Source organism: Electrona antarctica (genome assembly GCF_951216825.1).
Source record: "Electrona antarctica genome assembly, chromosome: 10".
In the NCBI taxonomy this organism is placed as follows: Eukaryota; Metazoa; Chordata; class Actinopteri; order Myctophiformes; family Myctophidae; genus Electrona; species Electrona antarctica.
The window spans coordinates 463538-484593 of NC_136791.1; the positions used below are offsets into that span (position 1 = coordinate 463538).

The following is a 21056-nucleotide window of genomic DNA, read 5'->3' on the forward strand; positions in this document are numbered from 1 at the left end:
ACAGTGTCAAATAGTTCTATATTGTGACAGTAATCATTGCTATAGTGTGTGTTCAGTAACAGTGTTAAATAGCTCTATAGTGTGACAGTAATCATTGCTATAAAGTGTGTTCAGTAACAGTGTTAAATAGCTCTATATTGTGACAGTAATCATTGCTATAGTGTGTTCGGTAACAGTGTTAAATAGCTCTATATTGTGACAGTAATCATTGCTATAGAGTGTGTTCAGTAACAGTGTTAAATAGCTCTATAGTGTGACAGTAATCATTGCTATAGAGTGTGTTCAGTAACAGTGTTAAATAGTTCTATAGTGTGACAGTAATCATTGCTATAGAGTGTGTTCATAACAGTGTTAAATAGTTCTATAGTGTGACAGTAATCATTGCTATAGTGTGTGTTCAGTAACAGTGTTAAATAGTTCTATAGTGTGACAGTAATCATTGCTATAGAGTGTGTTCAGTAACAGTGTTAAATAGCTCTATAGTGTGACAGTAATCATTGCTATAGTGTGTGTTCAGTAACAGTGTTAAATAGCTCTATATTGTGACAGTAATCATTGCTATAGTGTGTGTTCAGTAACAGTGTTAAATAGCTCTATAGTGTGGCAGTAATCATTGCTATAGTGTGTGTTCAGTAACAGTGTAAAATAGCTCTATAGTGTGACAGTAATCATTGCTATAGAGTGTGTTCAGTAACAGTGTTAAATAGCTCTATATTGTGACAGTAATCATTGCTATAGTGTGTGTTCAGTAACAGTGTTAAATAGCTCTATATTGTGACAGTAATCATTGCTATAGTGTGTGTTCAGTAACAGTGTTAAATAGCTCTATATTGTGACAGTAATCATTGCTATAGAGTGTGTTCAGTAACAGTGTCAAATAGTTCTATATTGTGACAGTAATCATTGCTATAGTGTGTGTTCAGTAACAGTGTTAAATAGCTCTATAGTGTGACAGTAATCATTGCTATAGAGTGTGTTCAGTAACAGTGTTAAATAGCTCTATATTGTGACAGTAATCATTGCTATAGTGTGTTCGGCAACAGTGTTAAATAGCTCTATATTGTGACAGTAATCATTGCTATAGAGTGTGTTCAGTAACAGTGTTAAATAGCTCTATAGTGTGACAGTAATCATTGCTATAGAGTGTGTTCAGTAACAGTGTTAAATAGCTCTATATTGTGACAGTAATCATTGCTATAGAGTGTGTTCAGTAACAGTGTTAAATAGTTCTATAGTGTGACAGTAATCATTGCTATAGAGTGTGTTCATAACAGTGTTAAATAGTTCTATAGTGTGACAGTAATCATTGCTATAGTGTGTGTTCAGTAACAGTGTTAAATAGCTCTATATTGTGACAGTAATCATTGCTATAGTGTGTGTTCAGTAACAGTGTTAAATAGCTCTATAGTGTGGCAGTAATCATTGCTATAGTGTGTGTTCAGTAACAGTGTAAAATAGCTCTATAGTGTGACAGTAATCATTGCTATAGAGTGTGTTCAGTAACAGTGTTAAATAGTTCTATAGTGTGACAGTAATCATTGCTATAGAGTGTGTTCAGTAACAGTGTTAAATAGCTCTATATTGTGACAGTAATCATTGCTATAGAGTGTGTTCAGTAACAGTGTTAAATAGCTCTATAGTGTGACAGTAATCATTGCTATAGAGTGTGTTCAGTAACAGTGTTAAATAGCTCTATATTGTGACAGTAATCATTGCTATAGAGTGTGTTCAGTAACGGTGTTAAATAGCTCTATAGTGTGACAGTAATCATTGCTATAGAGTGTGTTCAGTAACAGTGTTAAATAGCTCTATAGTGTGACAGTAATCATTGCTATAGAGTGTGTTCAGTAACAGTGTTAAATAGCTCTATATTGTGACAGTAATCATTGCTATAGAGTGTGTTCAGTAACAGTGTTAAATAGCTCTATATTGTGACAGTAATCATTGCTATAGAGTGTGTTCAGTAACAGTGTTAAATAGCTCTATATTGTGACAGTAATCATTGCTATAGAGTGTGTTCAGTAACAGTGTTAAATAGTTCTATAGTGTGACAGTAATCATTGCTATAGAGTGTGTTCAGTAACAGTGTTAAATAGCTCTATAGTGTGACAGTAATCATTGCTATAGAGTGTGTTCAGTAACAGTGTTAAATAGTTCTATAGTGTTACAGTAATCATTGCTATAGTGGTGTAGTGTCTCCCCGGATCTTTAGTGAACAGAATATATATATTTGTAGGTGGGTAAAATCATTTGTTAGGGACGCAACAGGCATGGTATCTACTTCTACTTCATAATCTGATCAAATTATGTTTGCAGAAACAGCATGACACAATTACATGGACGGATGGAGGGATGGAGGGAGGGATGGATGAATGGATGGACAGATGGAGGGATGGAGGGAGGGGGGATGGATGGAGGGAGGGAGGGAGGGAGGGAGGGAAAGGAATGACAGACGGACATATTACTGAGTGCCATAAACGGAGGTCTCCGTCCTGTCAAATAGTAACGGTCAGGATGGAGATTAATAAAAGGATGAAACTTTATTGATATCATAACCGAGCGCATCGCTCCACAGGCTGGGAGCGCACCGCTCCACAGGCTGGGAGCACACCGCTCCACAGGCTGGGAGCGCATCGCTCCACAGGCTGGGAGCGCATCGCTCCACAGGCTGGGAGCGCACCGCTCCACAGGCTGGGAGCGCACCGCTCCACAGGCTGGGAGCGCACCGCTCCACAGGCTGGGAGCGCACCGCTCCACAGGCTGGGAGCACCGCTCCACAGGCTGGGAGCGCACCGCTCCACAGGCTGGGAGCGCACCGCTCCACAGGCTGGGAGCGCACCGCTCCACAGGCTGGGAGCACCGCTCCACAGGCTGGGAGCGCACCGCTCCACAGGCTGGGAGCGCACCGCTCCACAGGCTGGGAGCGCACCGCTCCACAGGCTGGGAGCACCGCTCCACAGGCTGGGAGCGCACCGCTCCACAGGCTGGGAGCGCACCGCTCCACAGGCTGGGAGCGCACCGCTCCACAGGCTGGGAGCACCGCTCCACAGGCTGGGAGCGCACCGCTCCACAGGCTGGGAGCGCATCGCTCCACAGGCTGGGAGCGCACCGCTCCACAGGCTGGGAGCGCATCGCTCCACAGGCTGGGAGCGCACCGCTCCACAGGCTGGGAGAGCATCGCTCCACAGGCTGGGAGCGCACCGCTCCACAGGCTGGGAGCGCATCGCTCCACAGGCTGGGAGCGCATCGCTCCACAGGCTGGGAGCGCACCGCTCCACAGGCTGGGAGCACCGCTCCACAGGCTGGGAGCACCGCTCCACAGGCTGGGAGCGCACCGCTCCACAGGCTGGGAGCGTACCGCTCCACAGGCTGGGAGCGCACCGCTCCACAGGCTGGGAGCACCGCTCCACAGGCTGGGAGAGCATCGCTCCACAGGCTGGGAGCGCACCGCTCCACAGGCTGGGAGCGCACCGCTCCACAGGCTGGGAGCGATGCGCTCCCAGCCTGTGGAGCGCACCGCTCCACAGGCTGGGAGCACCGCTCCACAGGCTGGGAGCGCATCGCTCCACAGGCTGGGAGCGCATCGCTCCACAGGCTGGGAGCGCACCGCTCCACAGGCTGGGAGCGCACCGCTCCACAGGCTGGGAGCGCATCGCTCCACAGGCTGGGAGCGCATCGCTCCCAGCCTGTGGAGCGGTGCGCTCCACAGGCTGGGAGCGCACCGCTCCACAGGCTGGGAGCGCATCGCTCCACAGGCTGGGAGCGCATCGCTCCCAGCCTGTGGAGCGGTGCGCTCCACAGGCTGGGAGCGCACCGCTCCACAGGCTGGGAGCGCACCGCTCCACAGGCTGGGAGCGCACCGCTCCACAGGCTGGGAGCGATGCGCTCCCAGCCTGTGGAGCGGTGCGCTCCACAGGCTGGGAGCGCACCGCTCCACAGGCTGGGAGCGCATCGCTCCACAGGCTGGGAGCGCACCGCTCCACAGGCTGGGAGCGCACCGCTCCACAGGCTGGGAGCGCACCGCTCCACAGGCTGGGAGCACCGCTCCACAGGCTGGGAGCGCATCGCTCCACAGGCTGGGAGCATCGCTCCACAGGCTGGGAGCGCATCGCTCCACAGGCTGGGAGCGCATCGCTCCACAGGCTGGGGGCGCACCGCTCCACAGGCTGGGAGCGCACCGCTCCACAGGCTGGGAGCGCATCGCTCCACAGGCTGGGAGCGCATCGCTCCACAGGCTGGGAGCGCACCGCTCCACAGGCTGGGAGCGCATCGCTCCACAGGCTGGGAGCGCACCGCTCCACAGGCTGGGAGCGCACCGCTCCACAGGCTGGGAGCGATGCGCTCCCAGCCTGTGGAGCGCACCGCTCCACAGGCTGGGAGCACCGCTCCACAGGCTGGGAGCGCACCGCTCCACAGGCTGGGAGCGTACCGCTCCACAGGCTGGGAGCGCACCGCTCCACAGGCTGGGAGCGTACCGCTCCACAGGCTGGGAGCGTACCGCTCCACAGGCTGGGAGCGCATCGCTCCACAGGCTGGGAGCACACCGCTCCACAGGCTGGGAGCGCACCGCTCCACAGGCTGGGAGCACCGCTCCACAGGCTGGGAGCACCGCTCCACAGGCTGGGAGAGCATCGCTCCACAGGCTGGGAGCGCACCGCTCCACAGGCTGGGAGCACCGCTCCACAGGCTGGGAGCGGTGCGCTCCCAGCCTGTGGAGCGGTGCGCTCCCAGCCTGTGGAGCGCACCGCTCCACAGGCTGGGAGCGATGCGCTCCCAGCCTGTGGAGCGCACCGCTCCACAGGCTGGGAGCACCGCTCCACAGGCTGGGAGCGCATCGCTCCACAGGCTGGGAGCGCATCGCTCCACAGGCTGGGAGCGCACCGCTCCACAGGCTGGGAGCGCACCGCTCCACAGGCTGGGAGCGCACCGCTCCACAGGCTGGGAGCGCACCGCTCCACAGGCTGGGAGCGCACCGCTCCACAGGCTGGGAGCGCACCGCTCCACAGGCTGGGAGCACCGCTCCACAGGCTGGGAGCGCACCGCTCCACAGGCTGGGAGCACCGCTCCACAGGCTGGGAGCGCACCGCTCCACAGGCTGGGAGCACCGCTCCACAGGCTGGGAGCACCGCTCCACAGGCTGGGAGAGCATCGCTCCACAGGCTGGGAGCGCACCGCTCCACAGGCTGGGAGCACCGCTCCACAGGCTGGGAGCGGTGCGCTCCCAGCCTGTGGAGCGGTGCGCTCCCAGCCTGTGGAGCGCACCGCTCCACAGGCTGGGAGCGATGCGCTCCCAGCCTGTGGAGCGCACCGCTCCACAGGCTGGGAGCACCGCTCCACAGGCTGGGAGCGCATCGCTCCACAGGCTGGGAGCGCATCGCTCCACAGGCTGGGAGCGCACCGCTCCACAGGCTGGGAGCGCACCGCTCCACAGGCTGGGAGCGCACCGCTCCACAGGCTGGGAGCGCACCGCTCCACAGGCTGGGAGCGCATCGCTCCACAGGCTGGGAGCGCATCGCTCCACAGGCTGGGAGTGTCTGTTGGGCAACACTCGATGTCATTTCCGGTTGGGACGTCATCCAAAATGTTTTTAGTGGATGAGACCGAAAATCTTAAAACTTTAAACTTATGTTTCAGACGGCCCATCGCGGTCCCGCCGCTAGTCGCGTTAGAATTAATCATACCTCTCGTTGTTCGATCGCCTCGGGGGTGTTTTGGCTACATGTAGCTACTTCAGCTACATCCAAGATGGCGCCTGGTGCATCGCTAAATGTGCTCTGTTGCTGCAGATCGCTGGGCGTTTGTGGTGTCAACGGTAGGCCCGTCAACATTATGACACACCTGGGCATTTGTGGTGTCAACGGTAGGGCCGTCAACATTATGACACACCTGGGCGTTTGTGGTGTCAACGGTAGGGCCGTCAACATTATGACACAACTGGGCGTTTGTGGTGTCAACGGTAGGGCCGTCAACATTATGACACACCTGGGCGTTTGTGGTGTCAACGGTAGGGCCGTCAACATTATGACACACCTGGGCGTTTGTGGTGTCAACGGTAGGGCCGTCAACATTATGACACACCTGGGCGTTTGTGGTGTCAACGGTAGGGCCGTCAACATTATGACACACCTGGGCGTTTGTGGTGTCAACGGTAGGGCCGTCAACATTATGACACAACTGGGCGTTTGTGGTGTCAACGGTAGGGCCGTCAACATTATGACACACCTGGGCGTTTGTGGTGTCAACGCTAGGGCCGTCAACATTATGACACACCTGGGCGTTTGTGGTGTCAACGGTAGGGCCGTCAACATTATGACACACCTGGGCGTTTGTGGTGTCAACGGTAGGGCCGTCAACATTATGACACACCTGGGCGTTTGTGGTGTCAACGGTAGGGCCGTCAACATTATGACACAACTGGGCGTTTGTGGTGTCAACGGTAGGGCCGTCAACATTATGACACACCTGGGCGTTTGTGGTGTCAACGCTAGGGCCGTCAACATTATGACACACCTGGGCGTTTGTGGTGTCAACGGTAGGGCCGTCAACATTATGACACACCTGGGCGTTTGTGGTGTCAACGGTAGGGCCGTCAACATTATGACACACCTGGGCGTTTGTGGTGTCAACGGTAGGGCCGTCAACATTATGACACACCTGGGCGTTTGTGGTGTCAACGGTAGGGCCGTCAACATTATGACACAATAGTCTAATCATGGCGCGTTGTAAGCTTGTGGATCAGCTTTTCCGGCTACTTACATTTTTCTTCGGAAAGTGTAGAATTATTAAATATGCCAGTAATTTATTTTTGCATTCACGGTATCAGACATATCTGCCCTGTGCAATACTTGATTACGAAGCCTAAGAGCCAAACAGAAATGTAACCTCAGTTTTCAACGACGGAAACACAATCAAAACCGCTAATCGCAATTAATTTGTGCGACATCATCGTCAACCTAAATGTTGTAGTGGTGACGGGTGCAGTACTGAGTTCTGACCAGTCATTGGTCCGACCACCTATACCTCAAACCCTAAGCTAACCATAACCGCGAGCACGGAGCAGCGCATGTTCAAACCCTAAGCTAACCATAACCGCGAGCACGGAGCAGCGCATGTTCAAACCCTAAGCTAACCATAACCGCGAGCACGGAGCAGCGCATGTTCAAACCCTAAGCTAACCATAACCGCGAGCACGGAGCAGCGCATGTTCAAACCCTAAGCTAACCATAACCGCGAGCACGGAGCAGCGCATGTTCAAACCCTAAGCTAACCATAACCGCGAGCACGGAGCAGCGCATGTTCAAACCCTAAGCTAACCATAACCGCGAGCACGGAGCAGCGCATGTTCAAACCCTAAGCTAACCATAACCGCGAGCACGGAGCAACGCATGTTCAAACCCTAAGCTAACCATAACCGCGAGCACGGGAGCAGCGCATGTTCAAACCCTAAGCTAACCATAACCGCGAGCACGGAGCAGCGCATGTTCAAACCCTAAGCTAACCAAAACCGCGAGCACGGAGAGGCGAATGTTCGCCACAATTAAGCCGGTCGTTTTCCGCATGTCGGACCATGCTGGTCGGAAAAGCGTACGCATCCCAATCGTGGCAGCCCGAATCGACGGACGGACGGACAGAGGGACAGGAGGAGGTGTTTTAGGGGACGAGGGGGGACAGAGGATTGGTGGCGTCGAGGGACAGAAGGTGATTGAGGGGACGAGGGGGAGGAGAGGATTGGTGGCGTCATGCGGACGTACCTGGTCGTCACGTGACTGAACAGACAGACTAGAGCACAGCGCCCCCTGTTGCTCTGAGGAGGAGCGCCGATTGCGAGGAGGAGGAGGAGGAGGAGAGGACGTGCGTCGAGGAGGAGGGCGAGGAGCGTCCCAGCTCAGAGATCTCCTCCTGCCTCCTCCTCCTCCTCCTCTCTCTCTCTGCCCGGGAGGAGTAAAGATGGTGCTGTCGCTGCTCCTCCTGCGCCTCCTCCCCCTCCCCCCCGCCTCCTCCTCCTCCTCCCCCCCGGTCCTCCTCCTCCCTCTGAGCAGACGGAGGCGGGCGGGGCTGAGGACGCGCTCCGTGACCTCATCCAGGAAGCAGGAGAAGCGAGCCCTGCGCTCCAGAACCTGCTCCACCGTCCAGGTCGCCCGGAGGAGGGAGGTGGTCCGCTGGTCCCCGGAGGGGCTCTGCGTCCTCCCAGCACGGGAGGGGGTCAGTTGGGTCTTCTTTGGACCGTCCGGCCGCCGATGATCGGAGGTAGGCTGCTTCAAGATCCCTCTGGGCTGGATGGCGAGGAGGGTCTGGCCTTGGAGGGTCTGGCCTTGGAGGGTCAGAGGCATAAAACTCTCCAGAGGTTCTCGAAACGCCAGGCAGCGGTCTGGACTCCTCTGGGAACGACCAAGGAGTTGTGGACTCCTTGAGGATTGACCCGGGCCATCTGGACTCCTCTGGGAGTGACCCAATCGTTCTGGACTCTTTGAGGAGTGACCCAGGCGATGTGGACTACTCGAGGGACTCCTCCAGCGGTCCGTACCCGCCCGCCCACTCCTCCTTCCCCTGGAGGATGGGGCCGGCGGGTAGCGACTCACGGAGGAGCGGTCCAGAGAATCTGGGCTCCTGGAGGAGGAGTTTCCCAGGCGTTCCTCCTCCTCCTCCTCCTCCTCCTCCTCGGGAGATGGAGGACTCCTGGAGAAGGAGCAGGAGTCCAAGCTCTGCAAGGAGACCGAGGGCGAGGAGAAGCCCAGCAAGAGCTCACTGCTGCTGCTGAGAAGCTGCGGCGGCGGCTGGGTGGTGTAGGGGTTCCATTCCTGCCCCACCTGGGGCTTCCATTCCTGCCCCACCTGGGGCTTCCATTCCTGCCCCACCTGGGGCTTCCATTCCTGGCCCATGTGGGGCTTCCATTCCTGCCCCACCTGGGGCTTCCATTCCTGCCCCATGTGGGGCTTCCATTCCTGCCCCACCTGGGGCTTCCATTCCTGGCCCATGTGGGGCTTCCATTCCTGCTGGATCTGGGGGTTCCATCGCGGCCCCATGTGGGGGTTCCATCGCCCCGACAGTGCCGCGGCGCCTACGGTCGCGTCAGAGGAACAAAGAGAAAGGTTGTCGGAGGCGAGGCCGCGGAGGAGGCGGGCCGCGGGCGGTCCGCGGGGGGTCCGCGGGGCCACGGGCGGTCCGAGGGGGGTCCGTGGGGGCGGCAGGACGGCCATGTCCAGACTGGACAGGCTGGACAGCTCCGGGTCGCTGCTGAGACAACAATCGTCCGAGTCTGGCCGCGGCCACGAAGCGTGGGGGAAAGGGGACGGGTTAGGGTTAGGGGAGTTAGAGGAAGGGGTGCGTTTGATTACCTGGTGGGGGTCTCCTCGCGCCTGCTGCTGCTGTGGAGGATGAGGAGGAGGAGGAGGGGGGGTCAGGGTGGGGGGGTAGAGGTCGTCCCGGAAGGGCGGCGCGTGGCGGCTCTCCCGGTGCTGGGGCGGCGCCTTGCGGTACGGCTTCCTGCCCGCAGGCGGCTGCTGGGAGGCACTCATCCTCCGGCAAGGTAGCGCTTAGACCTGTTGGCACAGAGGTTAGCCCGTTAGCACGGAGGTTAGCCCGTTAGCATGCTAGCTCCATGCAGTCCTGCTGGGACAGAGGGTTAGCCAGTTAGCATGCTAGCTCCATGCAGTCCTGCTGGTACAGAGGGTTAGCCTGTTAGCATCCTCTGGTAGCTCCTAGTCCTGTTGGCACAGAAGTTAGACTGTTAGCATGCTAGCATCCTCTGGTAGCTCTCAGTCCTGTGGGGCAGAGCTTAGCACGTTAGCACGCTAGCTCCATGTAGCAGCAGCAACAGCATGGATATGATGGCTTATGAACTGTTCACGTCTCTCTCTCTCTCTCTCTCTCTCTCTCTCTGACATCATTAGAGTGAAGTTTAGATCAATATGGCTACAATGAGGACACTCTCTCAAATACATGGACTAGGGTGTGTGTGTGTGTGTGTGTGTGTGTGTGTGTGTGTCGGGGGGGCAGAGAGCCCTCAGGCAGAGATTGATGGAGAGAGAGAAGAGGAACTCAATCTGATTGGTAACATTGATCGTGCGCACACGCACAGTCGCACACGCACACACACACACACACACACACACACAGACGGTCAAATACAGGTCAAAATGAGGCCACATTCAGAGTATCAGAACATCACCATTTATGTGGGGGAAAAAAAAAAACACCACCTACAGTACATACTGGGTACTACAGTACTAACCACCTCCTACAGTACATACTGGGTACTACAGTACTACAGTACTACAGTACTAACCACCTCCTACAGTACATACTGGGTACTACAGTACTACAGTACTACAGTACTAACCACCTCCTACAGTACATACTGGGTACTACAGTACTACAGTACTAACCACCACCTACAGTACATACTGGGTACTACAGTACTACAGTACTACAGTACTACAGTACTAACCACCCCCTACAGTACATACTGGGTACTACAGTACTACAGTACTAACCACCACCTACAGTACATACTGGGTACTACAGTACTACAGTACTAACCACCTCCTACAGTACATACTGGGTACTACAGTACTACAGTACTAACCACCACCTACAGTACATACTGGGTACTACAGTACTACAGTACTAACCACCTCCTACAGTACATACTGGGTACTACAGTACTACAGTACTAACCACCACCTACAGTACATACTGGGTACTACAGTACTACAGTACTAACCACCTCCTACAGTACATACTGGGTACTACAGTACTACAGTACTAACCACCTCCTACAGTACATACTGGGTACTACAGTACTACAGTACTAACCACCTCCTACAGTACATACTGGGTACTACAGTACTACAGTACTAACCACCACCTACAGTACATACTGGGTACTACAGTACTACAGTACTAACCACCACCTACAGTACATACTGGGTACTACAGTACTACAGTACTACAGTACTAACCACCTCCTACAGTACATACTGGGTACTACAGTACTACAGTACTACAGTACTAACCACCTCCTACAGTACATACTGGGTACTACAGTACTACAGTACTAACCACCACCTACAGTACATACTGGGTACTACAGTACTACAGTACTAACCACCACCTACAGTACATACTGGGTACTACAGTACTACAGTACTACAGTACTAACCACCTCCTACAGTACATACTGGGTACTACAGTACTACAGTACTACAGTACTAACCACCACCTACAGTACATACTGGGTACTACAGTACTACAGTACTACAGTACTAACCACCACCTACAGTACATACTGGGTACTACAGTACTACAGTACTACAGTACTAACCACCACCTACAGTACATACTGGGTACTACAGTACTACAGTACTAACCACCACCTACAGTACATACTGGGTACTACAGTACTACAGTACTAACCACCACCTACAGTACATACTGGGTACTACAGTACTAACCACCACCTACAGTACATACTGGGTACTACAGTACTAACCACCACCTACAGTACATACTGGGTACTACAGTACTACAGTACTAACCACCACCTACAGTACATACTGGGTACTACAGTACTACAGTACTAACCACCTCCTACAGTACATACTGGGTACTACAGTACTACAGTACTAACCACCTCCTACAGTACATACTGGGTACTACAGTACTACAGTACTAACCACCTCCTACAGTACATACTGGGTACTACAGTACTACAGTACTAACCACCTCCTACAGTACATACTGGGTACTACAGTACTACAGTACTACAGTACTAACCACCACCTACAGTACATACTGGGTACTACAGTACTACAGTACTAACCACCACCTACAGTACATACTGGGTACTACAGTACTAACCACCTCCTACAGTACATACTGGGTACTACAGTACTACAGTACTAACCACCTCCTACAGTACATACTGGGTACTACAGTACTACAGTACTAACCACCACCTACAGTACATACTGGGTACTACAGTACTAACCACCACCTACAGTACATACTGGGTACTACAGTACTAACCACCACCTACAGTACATACTGGGTACTACAGTACTACAGTACTAACCACCACCTACAGTACATACTGGGTACTACAGTACTACAGTACTAACCACCTCCTACAGTACATACTGGGTACTACAGTACTACAGTACTAACCACCACCTACAGTACATACTGGGTACTACAGTACTACAGTACTAACCACCCCCTACAGTACATACTGGGTACTACAGTACTACAGTACTACAGTACTAACCACCTCCTACAGTACATACTGGGTACTACAGTACTACAGTACTAACCACCTCCTACAGTACATACTGGGTACTACAGTACTACAGTACTAACCACCACCTACAGTACATACTGGGTACTACAGTACTAACCACCACCTACAGTACATACTGGGTACTACAGTACTACAGTACTAACCACCACCTACAGTACATACTGGGTACTACAGTACTACAGTACTACAGTACTAACCACCACCTACAGTACATACTGGGTACTACAGTACTACAGTACTAACCACCTCCTACAGTACATACTGGGTACTACAGTACTACAGTACTAACCACCTCCTACAGTACATACTGGGTACTACAGTACTACAGTACTAACCACCCCCTACAGTACATACTGGGTACTACAGTACTAACCACCACCTACAGTACATACTGGGTACTACAGTACTACAGTACTAACCACCTCCTACAGTACATACTGGGTACTACAGTACTACAGTACTAACCACCACCTACAGTACATACTGGGTACTACAGTACTAACCACCACCTACAGTACATACTGGGTACTACAGTACTACAGTACTAACCACCACCTACAGTACATACTGGGTACTACAGTACTACAGTACTAACCACCACCTACAGTACATACTGGGTACTACAGTACTACAGTACTAACCACCACCTACAGTACATACTGGGTACTACAGTACTACAGTACTAACCACCACCTACAGTACATACTGGGTACTACAGTACTACAGTACTAACCACCACCTACAGTACATACTGGGTACTACAGTACTACAGTACTAACCACCTCCTACAGTACATACTGGGTACTACAGTACTACAGTACTAACCACCACCTACAGTACATACTGGGTACTACAGTACTACAGTACTACAGTACTAACCACCTCCTACAGTACATACTGGGTACTACAGTACTACAGTACTACAGTACTAACCACCTCCTACAGTACATACTGGGTACTACAGTACTACAGTACTAACCACCACCTACAGTACATACTGGGTACTACAGTACTAACACCACCTACAGTACATACTGGGTACTACAGTACTACAGTACTACAGTACTACAGTACTAACCACCCCCTACAGTACATACTGGGTACTACAGTACTACAGTACTAACCACCTCCTACAGTACATACTGGGTACTACAGTACTACAGTACTACAGTACTACAGTACTAACCACCACCTACAGTACATACTGGGTACTACAGTACTAACCACCACCTACAGTACATACTGGGTACTACAGTACTACAGTACTACAGTACTACAGTACTACAGTACTAACCACCACCTACAGTACATACTGGGTACTACAGTACTAACCACCTCCTACAGTACATACTGGGTACTACAGTACTACAGTACTACAGTACTACAGTACTACAGTACTAACCACCACCTACAGTACATACTGGGTACTACAGTACTACAGTACTAACCACCACCTACAGTACATACTGGGTACTACAGTACTACAGTACTAACCACCTCCTACAGTACATACTGGGTACTACAGTACTACAGTACTAACCACCACCTACAGTACATACTGGGTACTACAGTACTACAGTACTACAGTACTAACCACCTCCTACAGTACATACTGGGTACTACAGTACTACAGTACTACAGTACTAACCACCTCCTACAGTACATACTGGGTACTACAGTACTACAGTACTAACCACCACCTACAGTACATACTGGGTACTACAGTACTAACCACCACCTACAGTACATACTGGGTACTACAGTACTAACACCACCTACAGTACATACTGGGTACTACAGTACTACAGTACTACAGTACTACAGTACTAACCACCCCCTACAGTACATACTGGGTACTACAGTACTACAGTACTAACCACCTCCTACAGTACATACTGGGTACTACAGTACTACAGTACTACAGTACTACAGTACTAACCACCACCTACAGTACATACTGGGTACTACAGTACTAACCACCACCTACAGTACATACTGGGTACTACAGTACTACAGTACTACAGTACTACAGTACTACAGTACTAACCACCACCTACAGTACATACTGGGTACTACAGTACTAACCACCTCCTACAGTACATACTGGGTACTACAGTACTACAGTACTACAGTACTACAGTACTACAGTACTAACCACCACCTACAGTACATACTGGGTACTACAGTACTAACCACCTCCTACAGTACATACTGGGTACTACAGTACTACAGTACTAACCACCACCTACAGTACATACTGGGTACTACAGTACTAACCACCACCTACAGTACATACTGGGTACTACAGTACTACAGTACTAACCACCACCTACAGTACATACTGGGTACTACAGTACTACAGTACTAACCACCACCTACAGTACATACTGGGTACTACAGTACTACAGTACTAACCACCACCTACAGTACATACTGGGTACTACAGTACTACAGTACTAACCACCACCTACAGTACATACTGGGTACTACAGTACTACAGTACTAACCACCACCTACAGTACATACTGGGTACTACAGTACTAACCACCACCTACAGTACATACTGGGTACTACAGTACTACAGTACTAACCACCACCTACAGTACATACTGGGTACTACAGTACTACAGTACTAACCACCACCTACAGTACATACTGGGTACTACAGTACTAACCACCACCTACAGTACATACTGGGTACTACAGTACTACAGTACTAACCACCACCTACAGTACATACTGGGTACTACAGTACTACAGTACTAACCACCACCTACAGTACATACTGGGTACTACAGTACTACAGTACTAACCACCTCCTACAGTACATACTGGGTACTACAGTACTACAGTACTAACCACCACCTACAGTACATACTGGGTACTACAGTACTAACACCACCTACAGTACATACTGGGTACTACAGTACTAACCACCACCTACAGTACATACTGGGTACTACAGTACTACAGTACTACAGTACTAACCACCTCCTACAGTACATACTGGGTACTACAGTACTACAGTACTAACACCACCTACAGTACATACTGGGTACTACAGTACTAACACCACCTACAGTACATACTGGGTACTACAGTACTACAGTACTAACACCACCTACAGTACATACTGGGTACTACAGTACTACAGTACTAACCACCTCCTACAGTACATACTGGGTACTACAGTACTACAGTACTACAGTACTAACACCACCTACAGTACATACTGGGTACTACAGTACTAACCACCACCTACAGTACATACTGGGTACTACAGTACTACAGTACTACAGTACTAACCACCTCCTACAGTACATACTGGGTACTACAGTACTACAGTACTACAGTACTAACCACCCCCTACAGTACATACTGGGTACTACAGTACTACAGTACTAACCACCTCCTACAGTACATACTGGGTACTACAGTACTACAGTACTAACCACCACCTACAGTACATACTGGGTACTACAGTACTACAGTACTACAGTACTACAGTACTACAGTACTAACCACCACCTACAGTACATACTGGGTACTACAGTACTACAGTACTACAGTACTAACCACCTCCTACAGTACATACTGGGTACTACAGTACTAACCACCTCCTACAGTACATACTGGGTACTACAGTACTAACCACCTCCTACAGTACATACTGGGTACTACAGTACTAACCACCTCCTACAGTACATACTGGGTACTACAGTACTACAGTACTACAGTACTAACCACCACCTACAGTACATACTGGGTACTACAGTACTACAGTACTACAGTACTAACCACCACCTACAGTACATACTGGGTACTACAGTACTAACCACCACCTACAGTACATACTGGGTACTACAGTACTAACCACCTCCTACAGTACATACTGGGTACTACAGTACTAACCACCTCCTACAGTACATACTGGGTACTACAGTACTACAGTACTACAGTACTACAGTACTAACCACCCCCTACAGTACATACTGGGTACTACAGTACTACAGTACTACAGTACTAACCACCCCCTACAGTACATACTGGGTACTACAGTACTACAGTACTACAGTACTAACCACCTCCTACAGTACATACTGGGTACTACAGTACTACAGTACTACAGTACTACAGTACTAACCACCACCTACAGTACATACTGGGTACTACAGTACTACAGTACTACAGTACTACAGTACTAACCACCACCTACAGTACATACTGGGTACTACAGTACTACAGTACTACAGTACTACAGTACTAACCACCACCTACAGTACATACTGGGTACTACAGTACTACAGTACTACAGTACTACAGTACTAACCACCTCCTACAGTACATACTGGGTACTACAGTACTACAGTACTACAGTACTACAGTACTAACCACCTCCTACAGTACATACTGGGTACTACAGTACTACAGTACTACAGTACTACAGTACTAACCACCACCTACAGTACATACTGGGTACTACAGTACTACAGTACTAACCACCACCTACAGGACATACTGGGTACTACAGTACTAACCACCACCTACAGTACATACTGGGTACTACAGTACTACAGTACTAACCACCTCCTACAGTACATACTGGGTACTACAGTACTAACCACCTCCTACAGTACATACTGGGTACTACAGTACTACAGTACTACAGTACTACAGTACTAACCACCTCCTACAGTACATACTGGGTACTACAGTACTACAGTACTACAGTACTACAGTACTAACCACCACCTACAGTACATACTGGGTACTACAGTACTAACACCACCTACAGTACATACTGGGTACTACAGTACTAACACCACCTACAGTACATACTGGGTACTACAGTACTACAGTACTAACACCACCTACAGTACATACTGGGTACTACAGTACTACAGTACTACAGTACTACAGTACTACAGTACTACAGTACTACAGTACTACAGTACTACAGTACTACAGTACTACAGTACTACAGTACTAACCACCTCCTACAGTACATACTGGGTACTACAGTACTACAGTACTAACACCACCTACAGTACATACTGGGTACTACAGTACTACAGTACTAACACCACCTACAGTACATACTGGGTACTACAGTACTAACACCACCTACAGTACATACTGGGTACTACAGTACTACAGTACTAACACCACCTACAGTACATACTGGGTACTACAGTACTAACCACCACCTACAGTACATACTGGGTACTACAGTACTACAGTACTACAGTACTAACCACCACCTACAGTACATACTGGGTACTACAGTACTAACCACCACCTACAGTACATACTGGGTACTACAGTACTAACACCACCTACAGTACATACTGGGTACTACAGTACTACAGTACTACAGTACTAACCACCACCTACAGTACATACTGGGTACTACAGTACTACAGTACTACAGTACTACAGTACTAACCACCTCCTACAGTACATACTGGGTACTACAGTACTACAGTACTACAGTACTACAGTACTAACCACCTCCTACAGTACATACTGGGTACTACAGTACTACAGTACTACAGTACTACAGTACTAACCACCACCTACAGTACATACTGGGTACTACAGTACTACAGTACTAACCACCACCTACAGGACATACTGGGTACTACAGTACTAACCACCACCTACAGTACATACTGGGTACTACAGTACTACAGTACTACAGTACTAACCACCTCCTACAGTACATACTGGGTACTACAGTACTACAGTACTACAGTACTACAGTACTAACCACCACCTACAGTACATACTGGGTACTACAGTACTACAGTACTACAGTACTACAGTACTAACACCACCTACAGTACATACTGGGTACTACAGTACTAACACCACCTACAGTACATACTGGGTACTACAGTACTACAGTACTAACACCACCTACAGTACATACTGGGTACTACAGTACTAACACCACCTACAGTACATACTGGGTACTACAGTACTACAGTACTAACACCACCTACAGTACATACTGGGTACTACAGTACTAACCACCACCTACAGTACATACTGGGTACTACAGTACTAACCACCTCCTACAGTACATACTGGGTACTACAGTACTACAGTACTAACCACCCCCTACAGTACATACTGGGTACTACAGTACTAACCACCTCCTACAGTACATACTGGGTACTACAGTACTACAGTACTAACCACCACCTACAGTACATACTGGGTACTACAGTACTACAGTACTAACCACCACCTACAGTACATACTGGGTACTACAGTACTACAGTACTAACCACCTCCTACAGTACATACTGGGTACTACAGTACTACAGTACTAACCACCACCTACAGTACATACTGGGTACTACAGTACTACAGTACTAACACCACCTACAGTACATACTGGGTACTACAGTACTAACACCACCTACAGTACATACTGGGTACTACAGTACTACAGTACTAACACCACCTACAGTACATACTGGGTACTACAGTACTAACCACCACCTACAGTACATACTGGGTACTACAGTACTACAGTACTACAGTACTAACCACCTCCTACAGTACATACTGGGTACTACAGTACTACAGTACTACAGTACTACAGTACTAACCACCACCTACAGTACATACTGGGTACTACAGTACTACAGTACTACAGTACTACAGTACTAACACCACCTACAGTACATACTGGGTACTACAGTACTAACACCACCTACAGTACATACTGGGTACTACAGTACTACAGTACTAACACCACCTACAGTACATACTGGGTACTACAGTACTAACACCACCTACAGTACATACTGGGTACTACAGTACTACAGTACTAACACCACCTACAGTACATACTGGGTACTACAGTACTAACCACCACCTACAGTACATACTGGGTACTACAGTACTAACCACCTCCTACAGTACATACTGGGTACTACAGTACTAACCACCTCCTACAGTACATACTGGGTACTACAGTACTAACCACCACCTACAGTACATACTGGGTACTACAGTACTAACCACCTCCTACAGTACATACTGGGTACTACAGTACTAACCACCTCCTACAGTACATACTGGGTACTACAGTACTAACCACCACCTACAGTACATACTGGGTACTACAGTACTACAGTACTAACCACCCCCTACAGTACATACTGGGTACTACAGTACTACAGTACTAACCACCACCTACAGTACATACTGGGTACTACAGTACTAACCACCTCCTACAGTACATACTGGGTACTACAGTACTAACCACCACCTACAGTACATACTGGGTACTACAGTACTACAGTACTAACCACCCCCTACAGTACATACTGGGTACTACAGTACTACAGTACTAACCACCACCTACAGTACATACTGGGTACTACAGTACTACAGTACTAACCACCTCCTACAGTACATACTGGGTACTACAGTACTAACCACCACCTACAGTACATACTGGGTACTACAGTACTAACCACCTCCTACAGTACATACTGGGTACTACAGTACTAACCACCACCTACAGTACATACTGGGTACTACAGTACTACAGTACTAACCACCCCCTACAGTACATACTGGGTACTACAGTACTAACCACCTCCTACAGTACATACTGGGTACTACAGTACTACAGTACTAACCACCACCTACAGTACATACTGGGTACTACAGTACTACAGTACTAACCACCACCTACAGTACATACTGGGTACTACAGTACTACAGTACTAACCACCTCCTACAGTACATACTGGGTACTACAGTACTACAGTACTAACCACCACCTACAGTACATACTGGGTACTACAGTACTACAGTACTAACACCACCTACAGTACATACTGGGTACTACAGTACTAACACCACCTACAGTACATACTGGGTACTACAGTACTACAGTACTAACCACCACCTACAGTACATACTGGGTACTACAGTACTACAGTACTAACCACCTCCTACAGTACATACTGGGTACTACAGTACTACAGTACTACAGTACTAACCACCTCCTACAGTACATACTGGGTACTACAGTACTACAGTACTACAGTACTAACCACCTCCTACAGTACATACTGGGTACTACAGTACTACAGTACTAACCACCTCCTACAGTACATACTGGGTACTACAGTACTACAGTACTACAGTACTAACCACCTCCTACAGTACATACTGGGTACTACAGTACTACAGTACTAACCACCTCCTACAGTACATACTGGGTACTACAGTACTACAGTACTAACCACCTCCTACAGTACATACTGGGTACTACAGTACTACAGTACTAACCACCTCCTACAGTACATACTGGGTACTACAGTACTACAGTACTACAGTACTAACCACCTCCTACAGTACATACTGGGTACTACAGTACTACAGTACTAACCACCTCCTACAGTACATACTGGGTACTACAGTACTACAGTACTAACCACCTCCTACAGTACATACTGGGTACTACAGTACTACAGTACTAACCACCACCTACAGTACATACTGGGTACTACAGTACTACAGTACTAACCACCTCCTACAGTACATACTGGGTACTACAGTACTACAGTACTACAGTACTAACCACCTCCTACAGTACATACTGGGTACTACAGTACTAACCACCACCTACAGTACATACTGGGTACTACAGTACTACAGTACTAACCACCACCTACAGTACATACTGGGTACTACAGTACTACAGTACTAACCACCACCTACAGTACAT

The 21056-nt window shown here is 49.5% G+C and overlaps 1 protein-coding gene across 2 annotated transcripts in view; it reads right to left on the minus strand.

The window, feature by feature from the left end:
• The window catches only part of tjap1 (tight junction associated protein 1 (peripheral)), a 61022-nt gene that overhangs the window by 31027 nt on the left and 8939 nt on the right, over nt 1-21056 (minus strand). For both annotated transcript variants that reach the window (XR_013790938.1, XM_079512047.1), the window contains exon 2: nt 9336-9539. Coding sequence is in view for 1 of the 2 variants with exons in the window: in XM_079512047.1 (XP_079368173.1) it covers nt 9336-9515 (180 nt within the window). In the remaining variant the exon portion in view is untranslated. The remainder of the gene's footprint in view (nt 1-9335; nt 9540-21056) is intronic.